This window comes from Maniola hyperantus, chromosome 5 (assembly GCF_902806685.2).
Source record: "Maniola hyperantus chromosome 5, iAphHyp1.2, whole genome shotgun sequence".
Lineage (NCBI taxonomy): Eukaryota > Metazoa > Arthropoda > Insecta > Lepidoptera > Nymphalidae > Maniola > Maniola hyperantus.
This window is the reverse complement of record NC_048540.1, coordinates 11543345-11569481: the sequence shown is the minus strand read 5'-3', so window position 1 is coordinate 11569481 and position 26137 is coordinate 11543345. Positions and strand designations below refer to the sequence as shown.

The following is a 26137-nucleotide window of genomic DNA, read 5'->3' as shown; positions in this document are numbered from 1 at the left end:
CGAAATATTTTTTTTGTGCTTTCAGCTAGAGATCTGACAGCTTTGTGTGTTTTTGTTTTCTCTACGAAATACAAATACACATTAACACTGATCGCACATTACGATCACTATGCACACTGCAGTCTTATTATTCTGTGCCAACTAACGGGAAATAGAAGAAAAAACCAAGTGCGAATCAGACTCGCGCACTGAGGGTTCCGTACTACAATCGTATTTTATTGACATTTTGCACGATAAATCAAAAACTACTTACTAGATCTCGTTCAAACTAATTTTCGGTGGAAGTTTGCATGGTAATTTACATCATATATTTTTTTTAGTTTTATCATTCTCTTATTTTAGAAGGAACAGCCCCATGTACACACATTTTACCACTTTGGAAGTGACTCTCGCGCAAACTATTCAGTTTAGAAAAAAATGATATTAGAAACCTCAATATAATTTTTGAAGACCTATCCATAGATAGGGTACACGTAGGGTTTAATGAAAAAAAAATTATACCTTAAATCATTTTTTAAGTTACCTACATAAATAGTTATATTGCCATCGCAAAAATTTTCGACAAACAAATGACGTCATCAGTACTTCAGCACTAGCCGAATTCGGGCGGTTGGAGGTTCGGCGCAAGCGGGCTACTTACTATAAACCAGTAAACCACGTATTGCGAGCGATTACCACCAGTGGATGGTCCGTGCTGCCACAGAATACTTTGCCTTTGGCTTACCTTGCTGGCGGCGCGTATGGTTGTCTCATAATGTGCGATCATGTCATTAGTGTTACCCCTCACTTTGTGCTAACAAAACAAGTGAAATAATTAAGGAAAAATAAATCAAGTAGGCATTGTATGTCACGTGCGGTTACGAACAAAGGTAAATCTAATATACGGAGGTATTTTCTTTGAGTTTAACTGGATTATTTCGTACAAACATCTTCAGTACAAGGTTCTCTCCACAGTTGGAATAGCGCATAGATAAAATAAGATAAAGAGGAAATAATTAACTCATTTAAGTATCATGTACAAGTATTTATTATTAATTTAAGTTAGATTAATATAAAACAATATAATATTAATTAACTATAGATAGGTACGTAACTGCAGTCTATACTTGTACCTTTATAGTAAATTATAAAATGTGAGGTGTCTTTAATGTGGTTGATTTCGAACACCATACATTATTAACTTTATTGTTTTTTTAAAATCTTGTTTAACTGTTTGTCCGGGATACTCTTCGAAACAGTTAAATCTATTTAAAAATTAAAATAAGACAAAAATAATCTATAGACCTTGGCTTATAGTGTTAGTAAAGTTCTTATACCTAGTACGAAGTAGACAAAATACTTACACCAATTTAAATATTATACTTACCGTTACGATACGGATGGGATTTTCGTAAGCCTATGCATTGCCAAGGAGCATGGGACAATAATCGAGTTCCTAGGCTATTTTTCGCAGGGGAGTTTAGTTATAATTATGGGAGTTGCAAAAGCAGCTACCTATTACTATTATTAGTTACTAGTCTTTATTACTATAAAGAGGTAATGTCGTTAAGTTTGTTTGTAGGAGGTAATCTCTGGAACAACTGAACCGATTTTGAAAATTCTTTCACCAATAGAAAGCTACATTATTGCAGAGTGACATAGGCTATATTATATACACGCGGGCGAAGTCGCGGGCATCAGCTAGTCTCATATAAGCGTGCTAATCGATTTAAGTTAGGATATTTAAATGTCTTTTAATAGATTTACGTGGACGGTATTTATAACCTTCACGGGCCTTCCTAGCTTGACATGACAGAGCGTTCGCTCGCTTAGATTTATAGCCTGGCTTGACGCCAGAACACAGGCGAGTGTCAAGTGTCTCCTAGTAAAAATATAGTTGCACGTTATTGGTACCAAACCCAACCATCCACATTCCACATACATAGCCATACGGTCTTTAGGACGAGGTTTGATGGGTCAAATTAACCTAGGTGAAGCCTTTTTGCTCATATATAGTGCGAGTTCGACTTGCAAACGAAGGGTCCCGTACCATCGTACAAGAAATAACGCTTTTTTTTGTGATTTAACCACAAATTCACGGTTTTAAAATTTTTCCCTTTACTTGTAATGTATACGACATCGCTACCTGCCAAATTTCATGATTCTAGGTTAACAGGAAGTACCTACCCTATAGATTTTGATTCCCTTGACGGGTCTTGGCAGACACGACAGACAGACAGGCAGACCCTAATTTTCTCTAACAGACAGAGATTTTTCCCGGATTTTTCCCTTTATTTTGTGCTATATAACATTGCTAAATCCTATCTGCCAAACTTCAACATCCTAGGGCAACGGGAAGTACCCTATAGGTTTTGATACTCTTAACGGGTCTTGACAGACAAACAGAAAACAAAGTGATTCTATGAGAGTAAATTATTTTAAGGGTTCCGTACCTCAAAAGGAAAAACGGAACCTGTCTGTCTGTCTGTCTGCCAATAAACCTATAGGGTACTTCCCGTTGACCTAGAATCATGAAATTTGGCAGAAAGGTAGGTCTTCTAGCAGAAATGACGGGAAAAATCTGAAAACCGTGAATTTGTGGTTACATCACAAGATAAAAATTAAAATGTTTTCATGGACAAATATTGCTATTTTCAACTTTGAAAGTAAGATTACTATAAAGGGCTTTACTTGTACATTCTAAAACAGATTATTATTTATTTTTAGGCACTTGGCCGGTTTTTTTCTCTGGAGATACGGAACCCTAAAATACAGCGATTTTTGCAGTCGTATTCCAGTGAACCGCGTGTAAACTGTTTGAAGCAGGGCAAAGAAAACAAAGTACGAAGATAACAAGATAATCGCCTCTGGAGTAGTTTCCCATTGTAACTTGGGTGAGACAATTTAATTCTGCCAGCTTCATGTTCTCTCGGGTTGCTTTTAAAATGTTAGTTCCTAGCCACACTTTTTATGTCAACTTATCTTGAAAATTCAAGTTTCGTTTTCTGCACGTAATCGATTTCTATCGTTTCAATCCTCCTTTGTGTTTTTAGACTAAAGATTATTTATTTATGTATTTAAACACGTAGACCTATCTACTGTTGCTACAAGTAGACTCATCATCATGATTAATCCATCGTCGGCTCACTACAGAGCATGGGTTTTCTATCAGAACGAGAAAGGTTTAGGTTATAGTCCGCCACGCTGGTCAAGTGCGGATCGGCAGACAAGTACACTGTACTAACCTAATTTTCTTTATTTCGAGAAGGCAAAGTGGCCTGATATTTATCAAAATCAGACTTTAACTATACTATACCAAGTGTGGCATAAATTGTTAATTCGGCCCCTTAAAAAAATAAAGGATGGGAATTACTGGTATCCGAAAGGAAACTTTAGTTCGTTACCGACTCTTGCTCAAGCCGACTTATTACGAAGCCTCATGAATAATGTACGAAGAGTAAAAGAAACTTCGAGAATTATGTACCTATGTTCTAAATGTTAGAAAATTCTTTTTCTTTCTTCATTCACTATTACTTTGGGCTTGGGATTTGTACAAATTTTAATTTTTCACTGATAGTGTCAAGCTACAAACCCTTATTAGTGTGATTTTTATACGAAACTTCACATTATTTTGAATGTAAAAGCAGTAACAGCTTGCCTTTATGTATTTCTTTTATGCGGGAACGAACTTTTTTTTTGGTAAAATGATAGGCGAAGATGTTTCTTGTGGACTTTTACAATAATAGTAAGTTTTGTGTTTTGAGGTGCAATAAAGAATATACATATACCTATACATACATACCTGGGGCTTGCATCTTAATTCTTGACTGTTTCAGTAATAACTATCAGGTGCAATACATTATTATATTTTTGATTTTATTCGCCTTTGTGAGATTTCTTAATTAATTTAATAAATTTATCAAAAGTGCAAAACAAGGTTTCACTGTTAAAATTCAATTTTACTGTGTATTAATATACTGCTGAATGAATATATTTTCATGCTGTTAAATGTTTTCGGTGTACGAAATAAATTTCCATTTAAAATTTCATCTCGCTACTTTTGACTACAAAGCTTGGAACTGTGAAAATAGTGCGGTCAAGTGTGAGAGTTGTTTGTGAATCGCTCGAAGGTTTTGTAAGAGTTGTTTATTGCTGTAACGCAAAACTTTATACCTATAAAAATTCACTAAAGTACCTACTTAAAGTATTTTTTTACAAATATTTTTATTTTTAGGCTTTGTAATACATTCAGATTAATTGCTTGGCTGGGATTAAAAACTCGTGGTTGAAACTAGTGCATGCTTTTTTTGAAAACCGGGCCATTTTTGCCAAAACTTCTCAACGGGATCGTGACATTTTATGGAAAATCCTGTATATTCGCAGCTTCACAACTGCGAATCATTTATTTCTAAGCGTTCCGAAGGTGGATTTACTGCAATGATGGCTTTTAAATTTTCACGAACAGCTTAAAAACAAAAGGGGCGTCGAGCTTTATTCGACGGTAAAGAGAGTAAAATGTGTCCACTGCACAGGCGCATAGAATACTGTTTATGGCTCCCAGTGACATGGCAGCACCTGCTCTGTTTGTACGAAAGGGCGTTTTACACAGTAGGTACCTACTGTGGAGTGTGGACATTGTTTATTGAAAGCTTGTTTAAATTGCTGGCTTGTATTGCGCACTGAATCGAGAGTGATTTTCGGCTGCTTAGTCGGACATAAGTATACCTCGATGAAATATTGCAAGCTCAGAGTCACTCAGCGGGCGATATGGAGAGAGCTATGCTTGGAGTTTCTTTACGTGATCAAATCAGAAATGAGGAGATCCGTAGGAGAACTAGAGTAACCGACATAGCTCAACGGGTTGTAAAGCTGAAGTGGCAATGGACAGTTCGAAAAAACTGATAGACATAGGGGTCTTAATGTATTGGAGTGGCGACCTTGCACCGGAAGGGGCAGCGTTGGAAGACCCCTCACTAGGTGAACGGACGTCATCAGTCGCAGGGAGCCGCTGGATTCAGGCGGCGCAAAACTGTAATTTTTTTAATTAGATGACGAGTTAGCTCTTGACTGCGGTCTCATCTAGTGGCTTCTGGATGGTCGTAAGTGGTAGTTACACAGGTGTGATTTTGAGACCGATCAGTGAGGCGAAAACTCTCTATTTTACAGATAGAGCTTATATTATTATTTTGAAGAATCAATAGGAATTCCAATCAATTCAATAGCGTCAATTTAAAAAAAGGATTTTATAACATAAATCTTGTACACTCTGCTCCTGTTAAAGGAACTAGAAAAATAACAACAATAGTTAAACAAACTTATTTAATTTAATTTATTTCACACATCCATGATATTTACGTAAGCAGATAGCTCGATAGGTAGGACATAGCTGCTCTTAAAATACATTTTTATTACTGAGCGTACATCACACCACTGAACAAGGGTAAAGAGTTAATTTTCAAAACAAAGTAAAATGGTCTGTCGGCGGAAAACAGTGCTGGTGGTGGGGGTAGGCTCTCTGCGACGATTTGAAACTCTGAAAAAAGAGAGGCAATATACAGTTTCCGTACATTTCATCGCATAAATTAATTAAAGGAGAGTTGGAAATGAAAATGTGCTATGCTGAAAGCTATGCATGGTGTAATAAAATGTAAATAAATGAATCGGAATCTATTTTTGTAGGTACTGATATAATATTATACAAAGTGCAACCAGAACGCTAGCAAAAACTTAAAAACTATTATACTACCTAAACACAATCCAATGCCAATAACCGTTTGCCTTACCTTGTAGTTTAGTATTTTTCAAACCCGCAATGTATAGCGTGCAAAACTCGGTTCAATACCTCATAGTGAATTTTCGCAACCTATTTACGTAACGTTTTTTGACCTCTACCGTCAGTCAGATTTATTTACAATTATTATAAGTATTATCTTGTAAACTTTAAAAATACACGATTTTTAAATTTACTTGTCGCGTTTTTTTTTTTAGTAAGTAGTACCTTATCAGTAATCATCAGTAGCTGTCTTCGTTTTTGCTAGCGTTCTTGTTACACCATGTATATGTTTGTATAAAGCATGTCATATTATTATATACTATTATACTATACTATCTACCTATATCTTTCACCCATGTAAATAAATATTAAATATATATAAAAGCAAACAATGAAATATAATACACTAAACAATCATAAAAACAAATATGCAGGTACTTATTATATTTAGTGGACTCCACAAACCACAGAGCGTAAACCTCAAGAGGCAGATCGAGTTATATTACGTGACAGGTCCAGATGGCATTCGGGGTGTGAGGCGGGGGGACGCCCCGCACACCCGCACGTCACCCGCGCTATCTCGCACCGGGTTAGTACGGGGGTTGTGTGGGTGTGCGGGACGTCCCCACTCCGATTGCCATCCACACCTGTCGCGTAGTTAGGTTTGTTCTCCGTCCAAGCTCTCACAAGGTTCTCGCCATACGAAATAGTCGGGCAAAAATACCTTCTACTTTGTCCAGTTCACCACCATGATATATAAGTTATTCGCTAGGATAGCACTAATTATTTTGTTTAATTAATTAGTACAGCAATTCAAGTCTTCTGAATAAAAGAAAGCTCATTTAAGTATGTTTTAGTAGGTCATTTAACAATACCTAGGCATAGTAGACTCCGTTAAATAAAATGTTAGCGTCCTCTAATAAAAAGAATAAGAATGAATGATCCGCTTTAAACTCGAAACGTTGTTCAGGAATGTACGCAGCCAAAAGAGATACGCCAAATACTGAAATATGGAAGTTTATCTTTACATACCTAGATATTTTTGTCGACTATTGCAAGTACATAATATAATGAAATAAGTACAAAAAATAAGTTTGTAAACACAGTATTCTTGAATATAAACGATGAAGCTATATTAATTTCTAATGGCGAATATTTTAAAATCACTGTCACAAATGAATAGTTCATATTTGAAAAAATACTTGAATGAAAACAGATTTCTTGGTGACTGGTCGGATAGATTAACAAATGATTAAAGGTAATTTGATAGATTTTTGTGGTCAGATCCTGTACAGCGTTAGGATTGAGGAGTTTGAATGCAAATTTTTATGGTCAAATGTCGCAAAGTTTCTCTATCGAATAAAAAATACTCAAATCGGATTAGAAATCTCGGAGATTTCGGTATATATAGATAGAAAAACACAACTCCTCCTTTTTGAAAGTAGATTGAAAAAGTAGCCTATGTTACACCTTGATTAATCCTCTACTTGTTTCTGAAAATCGCGTTAAATAGGTTCACCCGATCCGAAAAAAAGCACGTTCAAACTTCAAACAGACAGACAGACAGAGAGACAAAAATTTTAAAACATGTGAAAAACGAACGATTCAGTAATGGTACAGTTCATATAACCATATGAGCTCAATTTGAGGTAGTTATTTTGAAACTACAGACAGACACTTCAATTTTATTTATTTAGATAGACGATAAAATAAAAAAGAAAGGTATAAAATAATATTCTACCTATTGAAATAAACAAACGTAAAATAGTACAGTTACCAGTACAGTACCACACAGTACCATCAAATAAAGACAATAAGTCAGTTTGAAAACAAAGTAAAGTGGATGGAAAGTTAATTAAAAAAAGAATTACACTAGAGTCGTTAAAAAACTTACCTAGATAGATATATCATAGATAGATATTATGTATATCACACCGATGCATACAAGTTTCCATTTCTATCCTCGAATAGATAATATTTATTAAGTCATGTAGCAAATTATCTTTGAAATAATGTTATTTATCTATTTGAAATTATAAAAATTCAAAAAGAATGAAGTTCTCAATTCATTTTGTTGTTCCTAATCAACAGACAAGGTTACAAAAATATGTTTATGTTAAGTAATAGAGAAAGACAGAGGGAGACTAACATAAAAACAGTAAGAGTCCCGCGAATTGCTATTGCGCTGGAACCATGTCTCATTTAGATCGAAATGAGGTCATTTTGACGTCATTAGACGTATATTTAAGTGAAAATATACCATCAGCCCGAACTTTCAGTCTAGTGCTGACGTCATTAAAATGGCGGCCACGCGTATTAGCAATTTGCGGGACTTATACTAACATACGATATTGTAATTTTGTATTTCAGTATAATTACATTTTACACGAAATAAAAACAAGATAACGTCATGGAATATTTCACGTATACAAACGCAAAATACTTATTGTAACGGTAGTCACGTTACTGGCCGTACATGATACCATTAAATAATGTTAGAGAGTTAAATTTCAGAACAAAGTAAAATGGTCTACTGGCATAGAACGATGGGACAAGGCGGAGGCTTTGAAGGACGATACCAAACTCTGAAAAAAGAAAACAGTAGATTCGTTGCAGTTGATAAGTATTTTGTGCAAAACTAAAGTCACGATAATTTATTAAACTCAGTGAAAAAACGGTACTTTTATAGCTTTCAAATTTATGTATAGCCTCAAATTGCTGTAAAAATTCAATTTTCTAGTCGAACGTAACAAAAGTTACAGCTTTTTAATCCTTACACCTAGGTACATCTTTACACTTCTGCATCCTAACAGTATTCTTTTTCTTCTAGGTTTTATGCCTATGTATATTTCTATATTTTGTGGCAATAAAACTTTATACTAGGCTTTCAAAGTATTTAAAAAAAACCACTTACGACAATCATCAAAACCTATAGAATACTCTCCGTTGAACTACAATTTTGAAATTTGGTAAGAAAGGATGTCTTGATGGCACAAGTAAAGGGAAAAATCGGAAAATCATTGAGTTCAAATCCTGTTTTTGCTGAGTATTATTCTAAACACAGAATACAGGATGTAATTAACGCACTAGCGAAAATTTTGTGCTATAATTATATTACCTAAACACAGCCCAATACTAATAACCGTTTGCCGTATACTTGTAGTTTTAGTGATTTAGGGTTTTTCAAACTCGCAATGTTTGTTGTCAATGCCCCGCCCCACTTACGATACGGCATAGACCCCGCGGCACGTTCTTTGACCTCTAACGTCAGTCAGATGTTTTATTTTCAATACATTGCGAACTAATAATTTTTTTGTTTTTTTTAATCAGTAATCAGATGTAACTTCACTCGTTTTCGTTTTTGCTAGCGTTCTAATAACACCCTGTATTTAAGTAGGTAACTGCCCATAGCGCAGCCGGCGGAAAGCGGCGTTGTTACACAGAATATCGCATGTTCGAGAATATCACTCGCGTAACTGCAGTATTTCATAGTTGGGTAGACTTTCAATTTGCCAAACTTTTGAATATTTTGAAAACATTTTACTTCTATGATTATTAAATTATAGCGGTATCTAAATTATGATTGTTTTTGATGATTTGCGGTCGACTCATTTAACCAAATAAGTATAATACTTAATTTTATACTCTAAACCAAATAAGTATGACACAAATTTTATTCTGCAGCTTTTAATTTTGTGGTTAAACGAAATCACATAAATCTCTAATTTATTTTCTTTATTAAAAAAAAATAAGCAACTCTTAAGGCTACAAAGCTAAATAATATGGGGTGAAGAATCCTAGAGGGTGACAAACAAAAAACAGCGAATATCATATTACAGGAAATAACAAGAAATAAAATTAAGATATAACATTATAAAATATTGTACGTATATAATATTATGTACAAACAAAATAAGTGAAATTATTGTTGCAGTAAAGTGAGTTACAGTTACTGAGCGTACATTACACCATTAAATAAAGGCTGAGAATTAGTTTTCAAAACAAAGTAAAATGGCCTATTGGCATAAAACGTTGGAACGAGGCTGAGGGCGAAAATACCGAATTCTGAAAAAGAAAAGAAATAAGTAGATACAAAAGATTCGTTAGAGAAAGGAACTAGAGTTTAAGATTGTTTAATGTATTAAGAAAGTCTCGATCTCTGAATCTATATTTATTTAAATGGTAACTCTAGCAGTAGGTAAATCATGAAAATATTGCCTTGTTTGAATACTGTACAGAAAAGTTTTGTTAATAAAACATACTAATATACTAGGCTGAAGGAGAAAGAAAGACTAGAAAGAAGCTGTGATAGCCTTGTGGTTAAGACGTCCGCCTTCTATTTTGAGGCCAGGGGTTTGATTTCGGGCACGCACCTCAATCTTTTCGAAGTTATGAGCGTTTGAAGCGGTGAAGGAAAACATCGTGAGGAAAGTGCGTGAAGTCTGCCAATCCGTACTTGGTCAGTGTGGTAGACTAGTACAACTCTGTAGTGAGCCGCCGATGGGTTGATCATGATGGTGATGGTGAATAATATTCTAGGTGGATGGAGCTAGGAATCAGCTTAGCTAGGTGTATCGAATTTATATGATTTTGCAGGCGTCATTGTCGATGGCTGTATGGGTGTATGTGTGTGTCTATCTGTTCTTGTATGCTACTTTTACTAAAGCACGAGATATTACTGCATGCACAGCACATCATATGAAGATGTTGATTAGTAACATGCAGCATAAAGGTATGATTCCGAACCACGCTGCACGCAGCAGTGCTGCCGCAACAGTGCTGTCACCAGCTGTCACAGCGCTGTCGCGGCACTACTGGTCCCCATACAATCTCTATAAGCTTATATGACATTACATTCCGAGCTAGGCAGCAATGTCGCGGCAGAAATTTAGCGGAACATTGCTGCCTAGCTCGGAATGTAATGTCATATAAGCTTATAGAGATTATATGGGGACCAGTAGTGCCGCGACAGCGCTGTGACAGCTGGTGACAGCACTGTTGCAGCAGCACTGCTGCGTGCAGCGTGGTTCGGAATCATATCTTAATGAAGTAAATACTTGTATTAATGAAGATTTTTACAGTACCTAAAGGCAATTGCTGAACCTAGGGTTAGTTATTTACATAGATGGACTGGATAATTTTTAAATGTGGGAAAGTGGTTCATAATAAAAGCTTAATCTTGAATTGTTTTATTAAAAATATTATTTAGGTATTTATTTAGGTAGGTACTTACCTAAATTTCATTTATTGAAAAACATTTAGGTACCTATACCTTTAACTAATAAAATTTCTAATAATATATAATTGCTGCCTGTCTGCTGATCTGTTACTTTTTGTTTTAACGATCCAATCGCTTATCCGATTTTGAAACGTAGGTACAGAGATAGAGCCAGAGCGTGCCAGATCTTCGTTATAATATAAAAACTGAAAGTTTCTCTGCATATTGTCTCCGAGGGAGAAACGACGAGGAAGGAACGTTTGGATGTTTGATTGGATCATGGTGGCTTTGGGAGATAGCAGGTAATACAGGTGTAAAAAATCTTACGTCAAAGTACCTATAAATAAAGTCTGTTTTTTATATTTTCTTCAGAATAGTATTAAAAATCATGGCATACATTGCCAGACAGTTAGTGTTGTGGCAACCCCCTGCCAGACACCCTTAAACTTTTAAACTTTAAGGGTGTCTGGCAGGGGGTTGCCTTGATGCTAAGTGTCTGGCATCTGTCATGCACAATGCAAAAATAAAATCAGACTGCTACCACCTGGTAGGTTTAGTTAACTGTATCCAGTAAAGCAATAGCATCTTAAAAACTTTCAGCTTTTATCATACAACTTCTAATTTCACTTTTCTAGGAACTTATTGCAATGTATGATGATTATGGTTTTTCATAAATACCTAAGAATTGAAGACTCCACTAAACAAAATATTTTCTCCTTCGTATAAATAGAATATGAATGGACGGTCTGCTCTAAATTTGATGCGTTGTAAGCGGCTGGAAACGCTTCTGGAGCTTGTTATGAAAACTGAAACGGCATCGAGGTGTGAGTCATCCACACTAATCATAAGACTATTTCATTGATGTTGGAATCCCCCTCTACTATTTGGTAAGTATATCTGTCTATTTATTAATATATCATAGCCAAATAGGTGACCTAATTTTGATGAGATAGCTTGCATTGTGGAGATAGACATAGCAACTTTAAGACAAAGAAAAATGTACAGTTTTAATGAAAAATCCACACACAACATCTAGTCTACATAAAGGCAAAGATATCAGGTGCACAGAGTTTTATTAATTCATATAAATAATTATACATATAATAGGTAGGTGCGCCTAGACAATAGAATTTTAAATTTTAAATAAATAAATGAATTAAATTATTTTTAGGGCTGATTTTTCAATCGCCAGATAAACTTTAGCTGACGAGTAAACATGTTTGACAGATCTGAAGATCAATATTTACCTAATAATAAAAAAACCGGCCAAGTGCGAGTCAGGCTCGCGCAATGAGGGTTCCGTAAGGCTGTGGTACTACAGTCGTATTTTTTATCATACCAATAGTCGTAAATAAGAATCTGTTTTAGAATGCACAGGTAAAGACCTTTCATATGATACCCCACTTGATATAGTCACTCACTTTGAAAGTGGAAAATACTAATTATTAGTTCATGACCACAATTTAATTTTCTTGTGTTTTCTAACCCTAGATTCAGGGTTTTCAGGTTTTTCCTCAAATGTCAGCTATAAGATCTACCTACCTGCCAAATCTCATGATTCTAGGTCAACGGGAAGTACCCTGTAGGTTTCTTGACAGACAGACAGACAGAAAGACAGACAGACAACAAAGTAATCCTATAAGGGTTCCGTTTTTCCTTTTGAGGTACGGAACCCTAAAAATGTTAACTAGAAAGTGAAGTTCTAACAGAGAAGAAAGAGAAACAAAATAGAAAGAAGAGATGTTCCAAAGATAGAATTGTTTTTGATTCGACATTTGCCCTACACCGTAATGTTAGTAAGAGAAGTTGCATACTATGAAGAACAATATATTATAATACATAATCATACATTGAAATACAAAATATAATATTACGTCAGCAATATATAAGTACTAAAAATATAAATTGAAACGCGTTGATAAATACCTAAGAATAGTATAGTCCATTAAATATGACAACATCTCTTTCCAAAATGAAGAAAATAAAAGCATGATTCGCGTTAAAATTATTATTATACAGCTGACCGCCAACGATTCTATTGGCAAATACTGCAATGAAAAAGGTAATACTTCAATGATATTAAGGATAATCATGCGAGTTGATAATATTATACATATATTTCGATTATTCGATTAATGAAAAAATTATAAACCCGTACATGCTACGCATAATACTTGTAGCCTGTCAAATTATTATTATATTGAATGATAAAAAGCCCAATATAGAAAAAAATGGCCCACTTGACATTGAGATATATAGACTATTCAGAGAGTATATTATTTATTAGCATATGCCCGGTATGCTGCCATGCCGGCATGCGTTGCAAATTGCAATAGGTCTCGCGCTCCACCTATTACGTTCGTTGATGGTATTATCAGAAACATTTAGGCATGTGCCGACAATTATTGTACAACATTTTAACTCAATCGTATGACAGATGCGTGAACGCATAATATCATACAGTTAAGTAATATCATATAGGTAATTTTAACTAAACACGAAATAATTACGTTTTAAGATCCATTTTATCCAAAACTTTTCTTTTTATGCTTGTTGTAATAAACTAATAAACGACGAGTTTAAAAATAATTTCGATAGCTTCATGGTCAATATTCAAATACCAACTTCTCAAATGAACAATTTAAGATTATGTGTGATAAGTATGTACGTACCATTTGCAGCTGCGGCTTCAGCACCTTCTTCATTAACTTCAATGAATGCTTTTTGTGTAGCTGAGCTTACGTACAAATTTTGTTTAACACTTAAAAGATTGTCCAATCTAGATTCAACCTCGCTGAACACTTTCTTGACATTCATCTGAAGAAAAATAAAGTATTTATTTATTTATAATAAATAATTTTTACTTTTAGTTGTACTGTAATACATGTAATGTGTACATATAATAGCTGTCTAAAACGAATTTAATTAGATTTTCAAGTAATTTTAATAAGCATTTATTTACCTTTTCGAGAACATCTTTCAGATCAGTAGTGGTCTCAATCTTAAACTTAGGAAGATATAGGTCAACTTCTGTTTCATACATTTCGCTGAGAGTTTTATCTAAAACTGATAGATCCTTAAGTATTTCTTCTACTTCTGTAATGCCCTCAATTTCATGAGGTAACACTATAACTAGCGAAGTTTCACCACCTTGGTAGGGGATTTCTATAACCTGAGGATTAAATTAAACAATTAAAAAACCGGCCAAGTGCCAGTCAGGGTCAGGGTTCCGTACTACAGTCGCATTTTTTCGACATTTCGCACGATGAATAAAAAACTATTATACATAAATAATAATAATATTATGTTTGATAATATTTAATATTTTTTAAGTACTTTTAATTTAGAATTAAGTTTATTTAATGGAATGAAAAATATTATACATAAAAATAATTAAAAAATCTGTTTTAGAATGTATAAGTAAAGAAAGCCCTTTCATATGATATGGTGGTCACTTGGTATAATAATACTTTAAAACTTGAAAGTAGTAATACTTGTCCATAAACACATTTTAATTTTTTTGTGATGTAACCACAAATTCACGGTTTTTGGATTTTTTCCTTTACTGGTGCTATAAGACCTACCTACCTGCCAAATTTCAAAATTCTAGGTCAACGGGAAGTACCCTCTAGGTTTCTTGACAGACAGACATACATACAGACAACGAAGTGATCCTATAAGAGTTCATTTTTCCTTTTGAGGTACGGAACCCTTAAAATGTAACGACAGTAATGAAATAAATATTAACTAGCAAGTATTCTTTCATATTTTTATCTAGTCAAATTCTTGTCAGATTTTTAATAATTTTAGGAGAGCCTACTAATGAACATATCAAATGTCATTTATATAAGTAAGGAGTGATAGGAGGGATGGAAAGAAAAAAAAGGTAGGTACGTGTTATGTTTTTTGTTAATATTTTCTCCTTGATTACCACCTTAAATAATAAATTATCAATTAATTATTAATTATTCCTTAATTATTAATTAAGGACTTACCGAAAAACTACTTTAAACATAAATAAAGCTAATTAATTAAATCCAATACAAAAAAGTTTGTATTCATTTTATCGATATCCCCAGAACCTCCTAGGCTGACTAGCACGACTAGGTTAATTATACACAGTTCTAATATATTTATGTTCTAATATAATTTCATGGTCGTAATAAAGTACCTGAAATATATGTGAAACGTACCTGAGATTTCAAGGCAGCGCTATCTGTATATCTGTAGTCCCCTTTTCGGTACATCATATCAACTTTTGTCGTATGTTTTAAGGTGACAAAGAAATCCTTCTCACGGGTGAGACTTTTGTCGAATTGAGCCGCCCACGAACCCTGAAATGCAGCAAGTAAATAATTGTTTTCAAATGTCATAGTATTTAATTGCCTATCCACGTAACTGTCTTTGACGAAATTTGGTACAGTGATCGTTTGATTCTAGATACGGGCATGGGCTACTTTTTAACTCGGAAAACCAAAGAGTTCACACAGGATTAAAAAAACTAAATCTGCGTGGACGAGTCGCGAGCATTATCCAGTAAATGATAATAATAATGTACACACTACTCCTGGTACTTTATTTATATTAGTAAAATTTCTGTTTGTCTGTAACCTTTTTACAGTCCATTTGTTCCACCGATTTTGACGTTTCATACAGAGATAGCTTGCATCTTGGAGACGGATGTAGCCTACTTTTCATTTCGTAAAATTAAAGAGTTCTTAAGGGATTTTAAAAGACTAAATCCACGCAGACAAAGTCGTGGACATCATCAAGTGAGTAATAATAATAATTTCACATACCTTGAAATAAATTGCGTTGACTAAGAGGGCTCTGGTATCCTGATCTAAGTTATCAGGGTCAACTAAATCTTTAATGCGGTTATTGGTTTGTTCTTCCACCTAAAAAAAACATTGAGTAATTTAGTTTTTATTTTATTATACTTTTCAAAGTAACCAATATTTAAATATTATATTATCTAGGTATACGCTACTACAATTTTTATGGTAGATTGTTCTGACACCAATGTCAACCCAGTTCTTTTCAATTGGGGACCTTTGGGGACGTCCTTTTCAATAGAACCCATCTCGCCTGATAGCAATTAGCTCTGCGATATGTCATCATCATCATCATCATCATCAACCAATAGACGTCCACTGCTGGACATAGGTCTCTTGTAGGGACTTCCACACGCCACGGTCTTGCGCCGGCTGGATCCAGCGGCTCCCTGCGACTCGTCTGATGTCGTCCGTCCACCTAGTGGGGGGTCTTCCAACACTGCGTCTTCCGGTGCGAGGTCGCCATTCTAGCACCTTGGGACCCCAACGTCTATCGGTTGTACGAACTATGTGCCCTGCCCATTGCCACTTCAGCTTCGCAACCCGTTGAGCTATGTCGGTTACTTTAGTTCTCCTACGGATCTCCTCATTAGATATGTAGAACCTAATTATTTATAGTTACCCAAGCATTGACTTCATTTGCAGCGCTCTGTTTCTGCACGAAGTCAATATTTTGTAGTTCAGAACCAAAGGTATCCTTTGTAACAGCGGCAAACTCTGGGTTTAATTCATAATTCTTGGCAACGTAAATTTTACTAGCAGTCTTCAGTGTTACTCCTTTTACGCCTCGGACTCTTGTATTGGCCCAGGAAAAAACTTCTTTCGTCTGTAAAATATAATATATTACTTATCTGAAATAGTGTGATTATATTATTGCAACATTAACTAATGAGTATTGTTACAGCAATAACGGCTGAAAACAAATAAAAGGGTCTGGAATAAAACAAAAACTATAATTTTTCAAGATAAATAACGTTTGCAAGATTTAGATCATTGTTCAATGATCAACACAGATTAAAAACTTTTTAATTTTTTCTTTGTATCTGGTTTTAAATTGTTTTTTCATTTCATGATTACTTACGATTAACTCTTCTTTGTACAATCCTTAATATACATTTAATAGATTGATTAATCCCAATGAATTTCCATTCATTTTATTCACCTTGAAACGTATTTTTACCAGTATAATTTTGATAGTTGTAAATTTCATACTTTATGAGAAAATCGGATCAGAGTTCCAAGGTTTATTTGCTGTCCAGTGTATTAAAATGCAGAAATATCAAAAAGAACTTACAGAATTATCATCGGGCATTCCAATCGCATTTAACAGTTCATCGTGGGGTTCACCTACAGATGCCAGACCGAGTTGCGCGAGAGGCGTCAATACCGAGAATCCTGATATAACAAAACTTTTCACAAGGTTTGTTTTTGCCACTTCCTGTAAATTTCGTGTAAGATTTGTATATATCAGAACAAGTTAGTAAGTAAATCTTTTCGTACAAGTCTAACTTACGGAAAACATGTTTGCTGTAAATTTGTTGTTCCCATCGTGTAGTAAGTTTTCAGTTCTTTTTTGGTCTGCTGCCGCCATGATAGCGAGAGACAAAACTGTAAGAGTTTAAATTAAGTATGCTTAGTGGTTATTCTTTTCCAGGTCATTTATTTGTTAAAAAACCGGCCAGGTGCGAGGCAGACTCGCGCACCGAGGGTTCCGTACTGCAGTCATATTTCTTCGACATTTTGCACGATAAAATTTGTTTTAGAATGTACAGGTAAAGCCTTTTCATATGATACCCCACTTGGTTTATTATCGTACTTTGAAAGTTTAAAATACTAATTAATTGTTCCTGATCACATTTTTTTTGTAATGTACCCACAAATTTATGGTTTTCGGAAGTTTCTCCTTACGAGTGCTATAAAATCTGCCTACATACCAAATTTCATGAATGATTCTAGATCAACGGGAAGTACCCTATAGGTTTCTTGACAGACAGACAGACACCAAAGTGATCCTATAAGGGTTCCGTTTATCGTTTTGAGGTACGGAACCCTATAAAAGCAGAGCAAAAGTATTGTATACGTATAGGTATGTCTGGTAAAGGTCTTAAATATTCTTTCCTTTCTGTTGTTGACAAACAAAATAATATCAAAGAACAAAGGAATTACACAGAAACAGTTTTGTAATAATAAATAATTATTGTCGTTAAAGATTTTGCTGAATTATGTGTAACTCTGTTGATGTTTTTATAAGTAGATACAGGCGATAAGTATGAAAGGTTAAAATAAAGATTACGTAACAACAAGTGTAGGTATCGGTATTGTTTTCCTTAAGTCTTAAGTTTAAAGGTAAGTAGGTATACCTACCTATTAAGTTCAAGGAAAACAATTTTATTTTTAAACTTCAAGGATGTACCTAGTTTTAAAAGCTTCATAATTTAGGTACATGTGTGTATAGTTAAAAGTATTGATTTTTGAAATAATTGCTACTGAAATAAATGCCTGTTATCTGAATTGTCTAAATTGCTCTAATTGATTTGGTAATAAAAAAAAGTCATTCGAAAGATAACGAACCTATCAGCATGCGGTGGTCGGGGTCAGGGCCGAGATGATCGTGATACAAGTTACAGCACACCTACCTACTGATTTTTTATCATCCTTTAGCTCACAACTGGTTTATAGCGAGACAATAACAAATCTGTACGCTTAGTACGAGATTTTATGTCTCACCAACGTTGAAACACTTCCGCGTTATAGTAAACTGGATCTTAACAATATTGTTTTAAAGCTCAAGTTTGTCTACACATCTACAGCCAGCTCTCCAAGCGGAAACGTTGCAAAATTAAAATCAATAGCATTGAATATTTGACTTGAATTCAAGGCACTTTAGGTCCATTTTACTTTGACGTTATTGTGTTCCGAATCTCGAATTCTAACAACGTTTGGTGAGACGTAAAATCTTATACCTACTAAGTGTACTGAGTAGTGTCTAACTATACTTAGGAACCCACTGCAATCACATTAAAATTATAATTCGAAAGTGTGTCTGTCTGTCTGCTAACTTTTTACGGCCCATCCGATTTGACGAAAGGTACAGAGATAGCTTGCATGCCGGGGATAGGTTACTTTTATCCCGGACAGCCAAAGAGTTCTCTTGGGGTTTAAAAAAAAGACAAATTCTGCGCGGATTAAGTCGCGGGCATCATCTAGTATTATTTACCTATAAAAAATTATACTAATCCTATGTGTTAAGGTGTCGATCCCACAGTCCCAAATTTAGAGTTCTGAGTTCAGCTTCAATTTGAATATTAAACAGTGATCGCAAAACATGTAGTCCAATCTGAAGTTGCACCATAGCGGTCTGCGTAGATATAGCCACGGTTATACGCCTCGTATTCAGAATGAACTACCTACTAATTGTTATGTTCAACAAAGAACAAAGTTATCGCATAAATTACTATGGACACGGAACGAAGATCATGACACAACAAACTTAGACATGCTGTCACAGTCAAATAAAAATATCTATGACCTCGAACTTGCGCAGTGGGTAATTTATCAATGTTATTAGTTGTAGTTGTACCATTGTAAGGTGTTAGGTTAAGGATATCTTTGCTTGGAATTGCACGCGATTGGTTGGAAAACTCAAAATTTCGTTTCTTCCTTTATAGGAAAGGCCACGACAACTAATTGCGTATACGCAAACTTCCGCTATTGTATATCAAATCTTTGAAAAGAGCAACCGCCGAGTTTCTTGCTGGTTCTTCTCGGTAGGAAAGGCATTTCGAACCAGTGCTAGATGCATCTGACGATTCAAAAATACTTGTAAAAGTTTAATTGAATATTTTTTATATTTTTTATTGGCGTAATTTTGAAGTAAGTATCTGTGGCCAAAATGTCCAATATATTTTAACAGAGCCTGTTTTCCTTGTACTTAATACTTGTTATAGGTTCTTAACTTAAATGAAATTAAGTGAACAAAGGTATACTTAATAATAATATATCTTTTCCGACCTTATGCAATCCAAGTTTTCATCCAACTTTTAAACTTAGTACATACAGATGCCTATTTTGAATGGTGCCTAAAATATTGGTTGCATTCCCGTGCTGGACCGCCAGGCTGATCCTTTGCGCAAAAAATGAGCCAATCCTTCTGTCACTATTAACCGCTATTAACTGTGGTGAAATATCTTGTAATTTTTTTTAGTACTAAGACACCATGGCCCCAGAGCTCAGGGTCTCCACGGAAAACGAAACAAAAATGTAATTTAAATAAAAAAATCACTTACAGCATATAAGAAATAATGGCTTCATTTTGTCGGACGATGCGAGCGAGGTTCACAACTAAACTAACCGGTATGCAGTCAGACGTATCTTTTTATGTTTTGTTACCATAGCAAACATTATTTGTAGTGCTAGGCTCGCCGGCAATGATGTTAATAGGTATGTTACTAGGAGCAAAATTACTAGAAACAGATAAAATAGGTAATTGTATATTCCCAATTAAGAAGAAACCTGAAAATATATTAAACTATAGCTGCCCTGGCGAACTTCGTTCCGCCTAACAGTCGATTCAAATTTTTAAAAATTTTCTCTCCGTAAGAACCATCCTCGTACTTCAAGTAATATTAGCGAAATCGTTTTCAGTTCAGTCAAAAGTACGAACTTTAGTACAGCTACTTAATTAATAATACTTTTCGCAATATGTATAATATAAGAAATAATTATCAATTTAGATGATTCAGTATTGAATAGCTGCCCGACAGCGTCGTTTATCAAAATGAAGCTATTTTATTTCACTTATTGTAAGTTGTTTTATTTATTCTTAAAAATATATTATTACCTTAGGACTGACACATGCAGATTGAGTGAAGTGGAGCCACCGAATATTTTTGATAACAGTATTTAAAATCAGCTTATTTACTTTGACATAAGATTGAAATTCATATACAAGAAAACAAAACACAATAGAAACTTTAAAAAGCGCAGCACATGGTTTGCGCCATCATTGCCGTTGTGCTAAAATAAATAAAACCATTGAGCTGTAATCTGGGAAAGATCCTTCGGATCAGCTCCACTTCATTCAACAGATGTGCAATGGTTTGCAACTTTGCAATGGTCACGCCGTATTATCATCAGAGTGAGAAGGGCGGACTGTAAATTTCCACGTGCGATACTCCAATTTATAAGTAGGTAGGTAATAGGTTCTAATGATAAGAATATGAATGACTTTTACCCGCGATTTTGTCCGCATGGAATCGAGTTTTTCGCAAGAACCCAAACCCGGGTCGTTTTTTCCGAAAAAAAATGTAGACCTAGTAAACCTGGATGGATGAAGAATCCACCCACTTCACGCTACATTGCCGGAGCCCATACTGCGCTTACTGGCACGCGGTCTCAACTCCAGAACACCTCTAATAAAATAAAACAAAATCACTACCCACATTAAAAATGCGAAAGTGTGTTTGTTTGTTGGTATATTGTTTTGTCCTTCAATCACGTCGCAACGGAGCAACGGATCGACGTGATTTTTGGCATGGAGTTAACCTGGAGAGTGACATAGGCTACTTGTATCCCGGAAAATTAAAGAGTTCCAACGGGATTTTTGAAAACCTAAATCCACGCGGATGAAGTCACGGGCATCAGCTAGTTATTCAATATTAGAAAAGTATGTTATTGCGGTTATTGCACTTGTTTTTTAGCATATCAATAAAATGAACTTTTTCCAACAGTTTTGGCGCTTGCCACGATGGCGTCGGGCGATGAAAATCAGCTCGAAAACTTGTTTTACGAAGGAAATAATAAATTCTCAACAAGAATGTTTTCTGTAAGTCTAAGTAATTGTTGTTTTATTTGTTTAACGCTTTTTACAGAGTAGTTCTGTATTTTGATTTTACTCAACTTGATTTGTTTTTACGAAAAATGATTTAAATATGGCAGGAAGTAGCAAATACTAACCCAGAGAAGAGTTTCGTTTTATCTGCATACTCGGTGTTGACGCCCCTCGCTCAGCTGAGCTTGGCCTCGGTGGATGAGGCACACGATGAACTGCTGGACACCATAGGGATGCCTGATGATAGCACTGTAAGTATCATCAGCTTATTAATTTATTACTGGCTTATGCTCGCGACTTCGTCCGCTTGGACTATACAAATTTCAAACCCCTATTTTACTCCCTTCGGGGTTACATTTTTAAAAATCCTTTTAAGCGGATGTCTACGTCATAATAGCAATCTGTAATCCAAATTTGAGCCCGATCCGTCCAGTAGTTTGAGCTGTGCGTTGATAGATCAGTCACTCAGTCAGTTAGTCAGCTTTATTTAAAGATGGCTATGCGAAATAGTATCAACGTTTTAAGCTTTTTATTTTATAGATAAATATTGTTTGCCAGCAATATCATTTAAGTATGTACTTATGTTAATAAAGAAAGTTCGAACTTTTCAAAAAACATTTATTCATTATTCTTAGACAAAAGAAGTATTTTCCCGTATCAACACTAAAGTGCGAGATGTAAAAGGAGTAACATTGAAAACAGCAAGCAAAATATACGTTGCTGATAACTATGAGCTGAACCATCAATTTGCTGCCGACACACTACAAACCTTCGGATCCGAAGTTCAAAGCTTGAATTTCGGGGATAGTCAAAATGCTGCAAATAAAATGAACACATGGGTAATATGTTTACTTTCCAAAACTAATCTCTAAAATTTTTGTACAAAGACATATTTTAATAACACTTACTGTACTTTTTCTGTATGCCTATCGTGTCTGTCAAAAACCTATAGGATAATTCCCGTTGACCTAGAATCATGAAATTTGGCAGGTAGCACATGTAGGTTATTATAGCACACATAAGGAGAAAAATCCGAAAACCGTGAATTTGTAGTTACATCACAAAAAAAATTTGCTCATGGACAAATACTTAATTAGTATTTTTAACTTTCAAAGTAAGATTAATAACTAAGAGGGGTATCATTATGAAAGGGCTTTTTCTGTAAATTCTTAAACAGATTTTTATTTATTGTTATGCATCATAGTTTTTGAACTATCGTGCAAAATGCCGATAAAATAACTGTAGTACGAAACCCTCGGTGCACGAGTCTGACTCGCACTTAGCTGGTTTTTTTATGATCGCACTTAGCTGGTTTTTTTATGGATCATACACTACAATTAAATAATTTCAGTTTACCTGAAATGTAAGTATCAATTTCACGAGTAGTCAGGGTAAAAACAGAATTGCCATGGTAATGCTTACCATTTTTATTTACCATTTCAGGTGGAAGAGCAAACCAACAGTCGTATTAAGGATTTAGTTGATCCTGCCTCTCTTACTGCAGATATCAGAGCACTTTTAGTCAACGCCATTTACTTCAAGGTTTGCAATTTAAGGTTACTTCTCACACGCTTCTTTACACAAATGTATTTCGCTGATTGTTTTATACATAGGTAGATTATTCTAATATATTTTGTTGTTCTAAATTTGAAACTCAGATATTGATTTATATAATATATCTCCATTAACTGTCCTTGACAACAATAAATAAGTAAAGTAAAATGAAATTTATTTTGAAAGTTGAAACATCTTTATTTTAGACTAGATGATACCAGCGACTTCGTCCGCGTATATTTGGGTTTTTGAATTCCGTGGAAACTCTTTGATTTTCCGGGATCTTATGCTTAAAGCTTATGTCCTTCCCCGGGGTGCAAGCTATATCTGTACCAATTTTCATCGAAATCGGTTAAAAAGCTAGCAGACAGACAGACAGACAGACAGAGGGACAGACAGACAGACACACTTTCGCATTTTTATCTTATTATTATAGTATGGATTTAGACCAAATTTGGAAGCAACTTCGAGCGCTTCGATTTAGAGGTATATGTTCGAGCGTAAATAAACCACGTAAAAACCACAAGTTTGCAAAAAGTAAATAATAATTTCAAAAATATTGTTTAGTTTTCAGAATAGTAACGTAATAGCAAACGTTGTTAAAACATCGTCCATCTCACCCTTAAGTACCTATATATTATAGCCCGCCTGTAAATGTTGATTGCAACAGTAGTTATATCTCAATCACGTGATAACGTCTGCATAGCTTCTTAAAAACCTTTGAAGCTTTTTCAACTTTTGTTCATTATTTTAAAGGGTACTTGGAAAAAGAAATTTGATGAAGATAAAACTTTTGAACGAGTGTTCTACAAAAGGATGAACGTAACGACCAAAGTTCAAATGATGCACAGAAATGGAGACTACATGTACGGAGAAAGCCAAGAATTGAAATCTAAAGTAAGTTATTTTGTAGTATGCAGTTAGAAGAAGATAATTATTTTAAAATTAGTATTCCTATTATATTATAATATATTATATAATTTAATTTGTTATTGACGAAATTTCGAGCTTATAGCAATTAGTGAGAAGTGGGTGGTATGCGTAGATTAAATACCTTAACTAATTTCAGATAATCGAAATACCTTACCAAGGCGATGAATCATCTCTTGTAGTTGTTCTTCCACTGGACATCGAGGGCATTAATGAAGTCAAAGAAATTCTTAAAGACCCGAACGTTCTAGAGAACGCTCTTAAAAATATGACCGAACATGAAGTTGAGCTGTCTCTACCGAAATTTAAGATTGAAACGACCACCGACCTTAAAGATGTTTTAATTAAAGTAAGTTAGTAGCTTATGTAAAACTTAAGCAAGGTACATTTGCTAAATTTGAAAATTCTTACTACGTAGACCCCGCGTTATACCGAAAACCTACAAACAATGCAATCTGTTTCTAGACCACTATGGTTTGAGCTGAATAATAATATTTTATTATTTAAAATATAATATTTTTAGATTAGATTGACTAGTTAATTTATATTTGAGTGTTGTTTAGAATTAGTATTAATTTCTTGATAAAGAAAACACAACCTTTTGTCCTGTAGATGAAAGTTACGAAGATATTTAATCCACACTCAGCTAAGCTGAACAAACTCATACAAAACACCGGTGATTTATACATAGACTCCGCTAAACAGAAAGCTTTTATTGAAGTTAATGAAGAAGGGGCTGAGGCTGGTGCTGCAAACGGTAAGAACGTGCACATTGGTTGTTGCTACGAGTGATACGCACACTTCATCAAATAATGACTTATAATGATCTATGTGGCAACCCCCTGCCAGACACCCTTAAACTTTTAATCGTTAAAGGTGTCTGGCAGGGGGTTGGGGGTTACTAAGTGTCGGCAATTTATGACGTGATTTCTAATACTGTTCCGAAGAAAATATAAAAAAATATTAGTCCTCTATACTCTGACGTAAGATTTTTTACACGTTTATTACCTGTTATCTCCCAAAAGCACCATGATCCAAACAAACATCCAACCAACCGTACCTAACAGTGTTGGGGACAATACGCAGAGAAACTTTCAGCTTTTATAAAATAACGAAGGTCTGGCACGCTGGCTCTTAGTTCATTATATTTTCCTAATTAAAATATTTACGATTTATAACCATTGACATGATATCGTTCTTCGGAATTTTCCATTAGCTATAAATTTATTTTTACTTTTCTTCGATTAATGTTATATTCTGTTTCCTTTCAGAATTCGGAGTGTCTTACGTTTCGTTATTAAATGCACCTCGTATATACGTCTTTTTCGCTGACCACCCTTTCATATTCTCTCTACGCGAAGGAAACAATACCTTATTCAGTGGAGCCTTCTACAATTAGGAAAATACAATACTTAGTATTGTACAAGTACAAGCGTATCTAAATCATACAATAAAGTGCTGGACTGAAGTAAAGTTAGTGAATAATAATTACCATGGTAACAGAGATCCTACCTAAAATTGAAATAAAAATCTTTACTTCAATACACGTGTTTTATTATATATCTTCCAAACTTATCAGTAGGTATTAGGTAATAATCATTTTTTTTATATCAACAAAAAACTTTCAAATCGTACCCACACAATAATGAGAGATAACATATTTTATAATTTTATGTTTACATTTTGGACAGATAAAATCTTATACTAATAATTATGCATCAAAAATAATTACTTTAATGATTTTCGTCTTGCTCATGAACTCAGATCAGCTCTTTAAATTTTCAATATGTTAGATTTTAGACTATATTTATGACCTTTGTTAGCCTTGATAACGGCAACTACTAGATTATTAGTGTTTTTCTCAAGAATAACAAGGCTATATGGAACGACAGATTCAATATTAGAATTTTAATTGATAAAGCTTTTAATATTACACTAACATAACTACACTAAAAATAATTAGTCAACTATTCGAAGTGTGCTAGGTACACATAAACTTGGTTGACTATTCGCGTACT

General features: G+C 34.5%; 2 protein-coding genes across 10 annotated transcripts; one reads left to right on the top strand and one right to left on the bottom strand.

Moving 5' to 3' along the window:
• Positions 1 to 5284: 5284 nt before the first annotated feature.
• LOC117982185 (alaserpin-like) lies at positions 5285 to 20212 on the bottom strand. Of its 8 annotated transcripts, none has more exons than XM_069498795.1 (10): positions 20092 to 20212; positions 17319 to 17413; positions 17100 to 17243; positions 16428 to 16631; positions 15770 to 15868; positions 15164 to 15304; positions 13933 to 14142; positions 13643 to 13787; positions 11649 to 11776; positions 5285 to 5512 (listed from the first exon to the last, which is right to left on the bottom strand). In XM_069498795.1, exons 1-9 carry the CDS (start codon positions 20114 to 20116, stop codon positions 11649 to 11651), a joined length of 1191 nt encoding a protein of 396 aa, XP_069354896.1. In that variant the 5' UTR covers positions 20117 to 20212; the 3' UTR covers positions 5285 to 5512. The 8 variants fall into 8 exon arrangements, with proteins under 8 accessions (XP_069354896.1, XP_034824391.1, XP_034824393.1 ...); XM_034968500.2 differs by lacking the exon at positions 11649 to 11776 and adding an exon at positions 6628 to 6755; XM_034968501.2 differs by lacking the exon at positions 5285 to 5512 and adding an exon at positions 8205 to 8337.
• A 348-nt stretch (positions 20213 to 20560) lies between these two features.
• Positions 20561 to 25542, top strand: LOC117982188 (antichymotrypsin-2-like). Of its 2 annotated transcripts, XM_034968507.2 has the most exons (9): positions 20561 to 20607; positions 21535 to 21629; positions 21743 to 21886; positions 22271 to 22474; positions 23079 to 23177; positions 23946 to 24086; positions 24259 to 24468; positions 24732 to 24876; positions 25391 to 25542. In XM_034968507.2, the coding sequence occupies exons 1-9, from the start codon at positions 20583 to 20585 to the stop codon at positions 25516 to 25518; spliced, it is 1191 nt and encodes a 396-aa protein (XP_034824398.1). In that variant the 5' UTR covers positions 20561 to 20582; the 3' UTR covers positions 25519 to 25542. The 2 variants fall into 2 exon arrangements, with proteins under 2 accessions (XP_034824398.1, XP_069354898.1); XM_069498797.1 differs by lacking the exon at positions 22271 to 22474.
• Positions 25543 to 26137: the final 595 nt, after the last annotated feature.

What these genes read in the sequence shown, in the direction of transcription:
- LOC117982185 (XM_069498795.1), bottom strand. Translation starts at nt 20,116, where the DNA reads ATGAAGCCATTATTTCTTATATGCT. An exon ending in GCCATTATTTCTTATATGCT is followed by an intron (nt 17,414 to 20,091) that starts GTAAGTGATTTT and finishes AAACTCTTACAG; the next exon opens with TTTTGTCTCTCGCTATCATG. An exon ending in TGAAGCCGCAGCTGCAAATG is followed by an intron (nt 11,777 to 13,642) that starts GTACGTACATAC and finishes ATGCCGTTTCAG; the next exon opens with TTTTCATAACAAGCTCCAGA.
- LOC117982188 (XM_034968507.2), top strand. Translation starts at nt 20,583, where the DNA reads ATGAAGCTATTTTATTTCACTTATT. An exon ending in TCTCAACAAGAATGTTTTCT is followed by an intron (nt 21,630 to 21,742) that starts GTAAGTCTAAGT and finishes TAAATATGGCAG; the next exon opens with GAAGTAGCAAATACTAACCC. An exon ending in TGAGGCTGGTGCTGCAAACG is followed by an intron (nt 24,877 to 25,390) that starts GTAAGAACGTGC and finishes GTTTCCTTTCAG; the next exon opens with AATTCGGAGTGTCTTACGTT.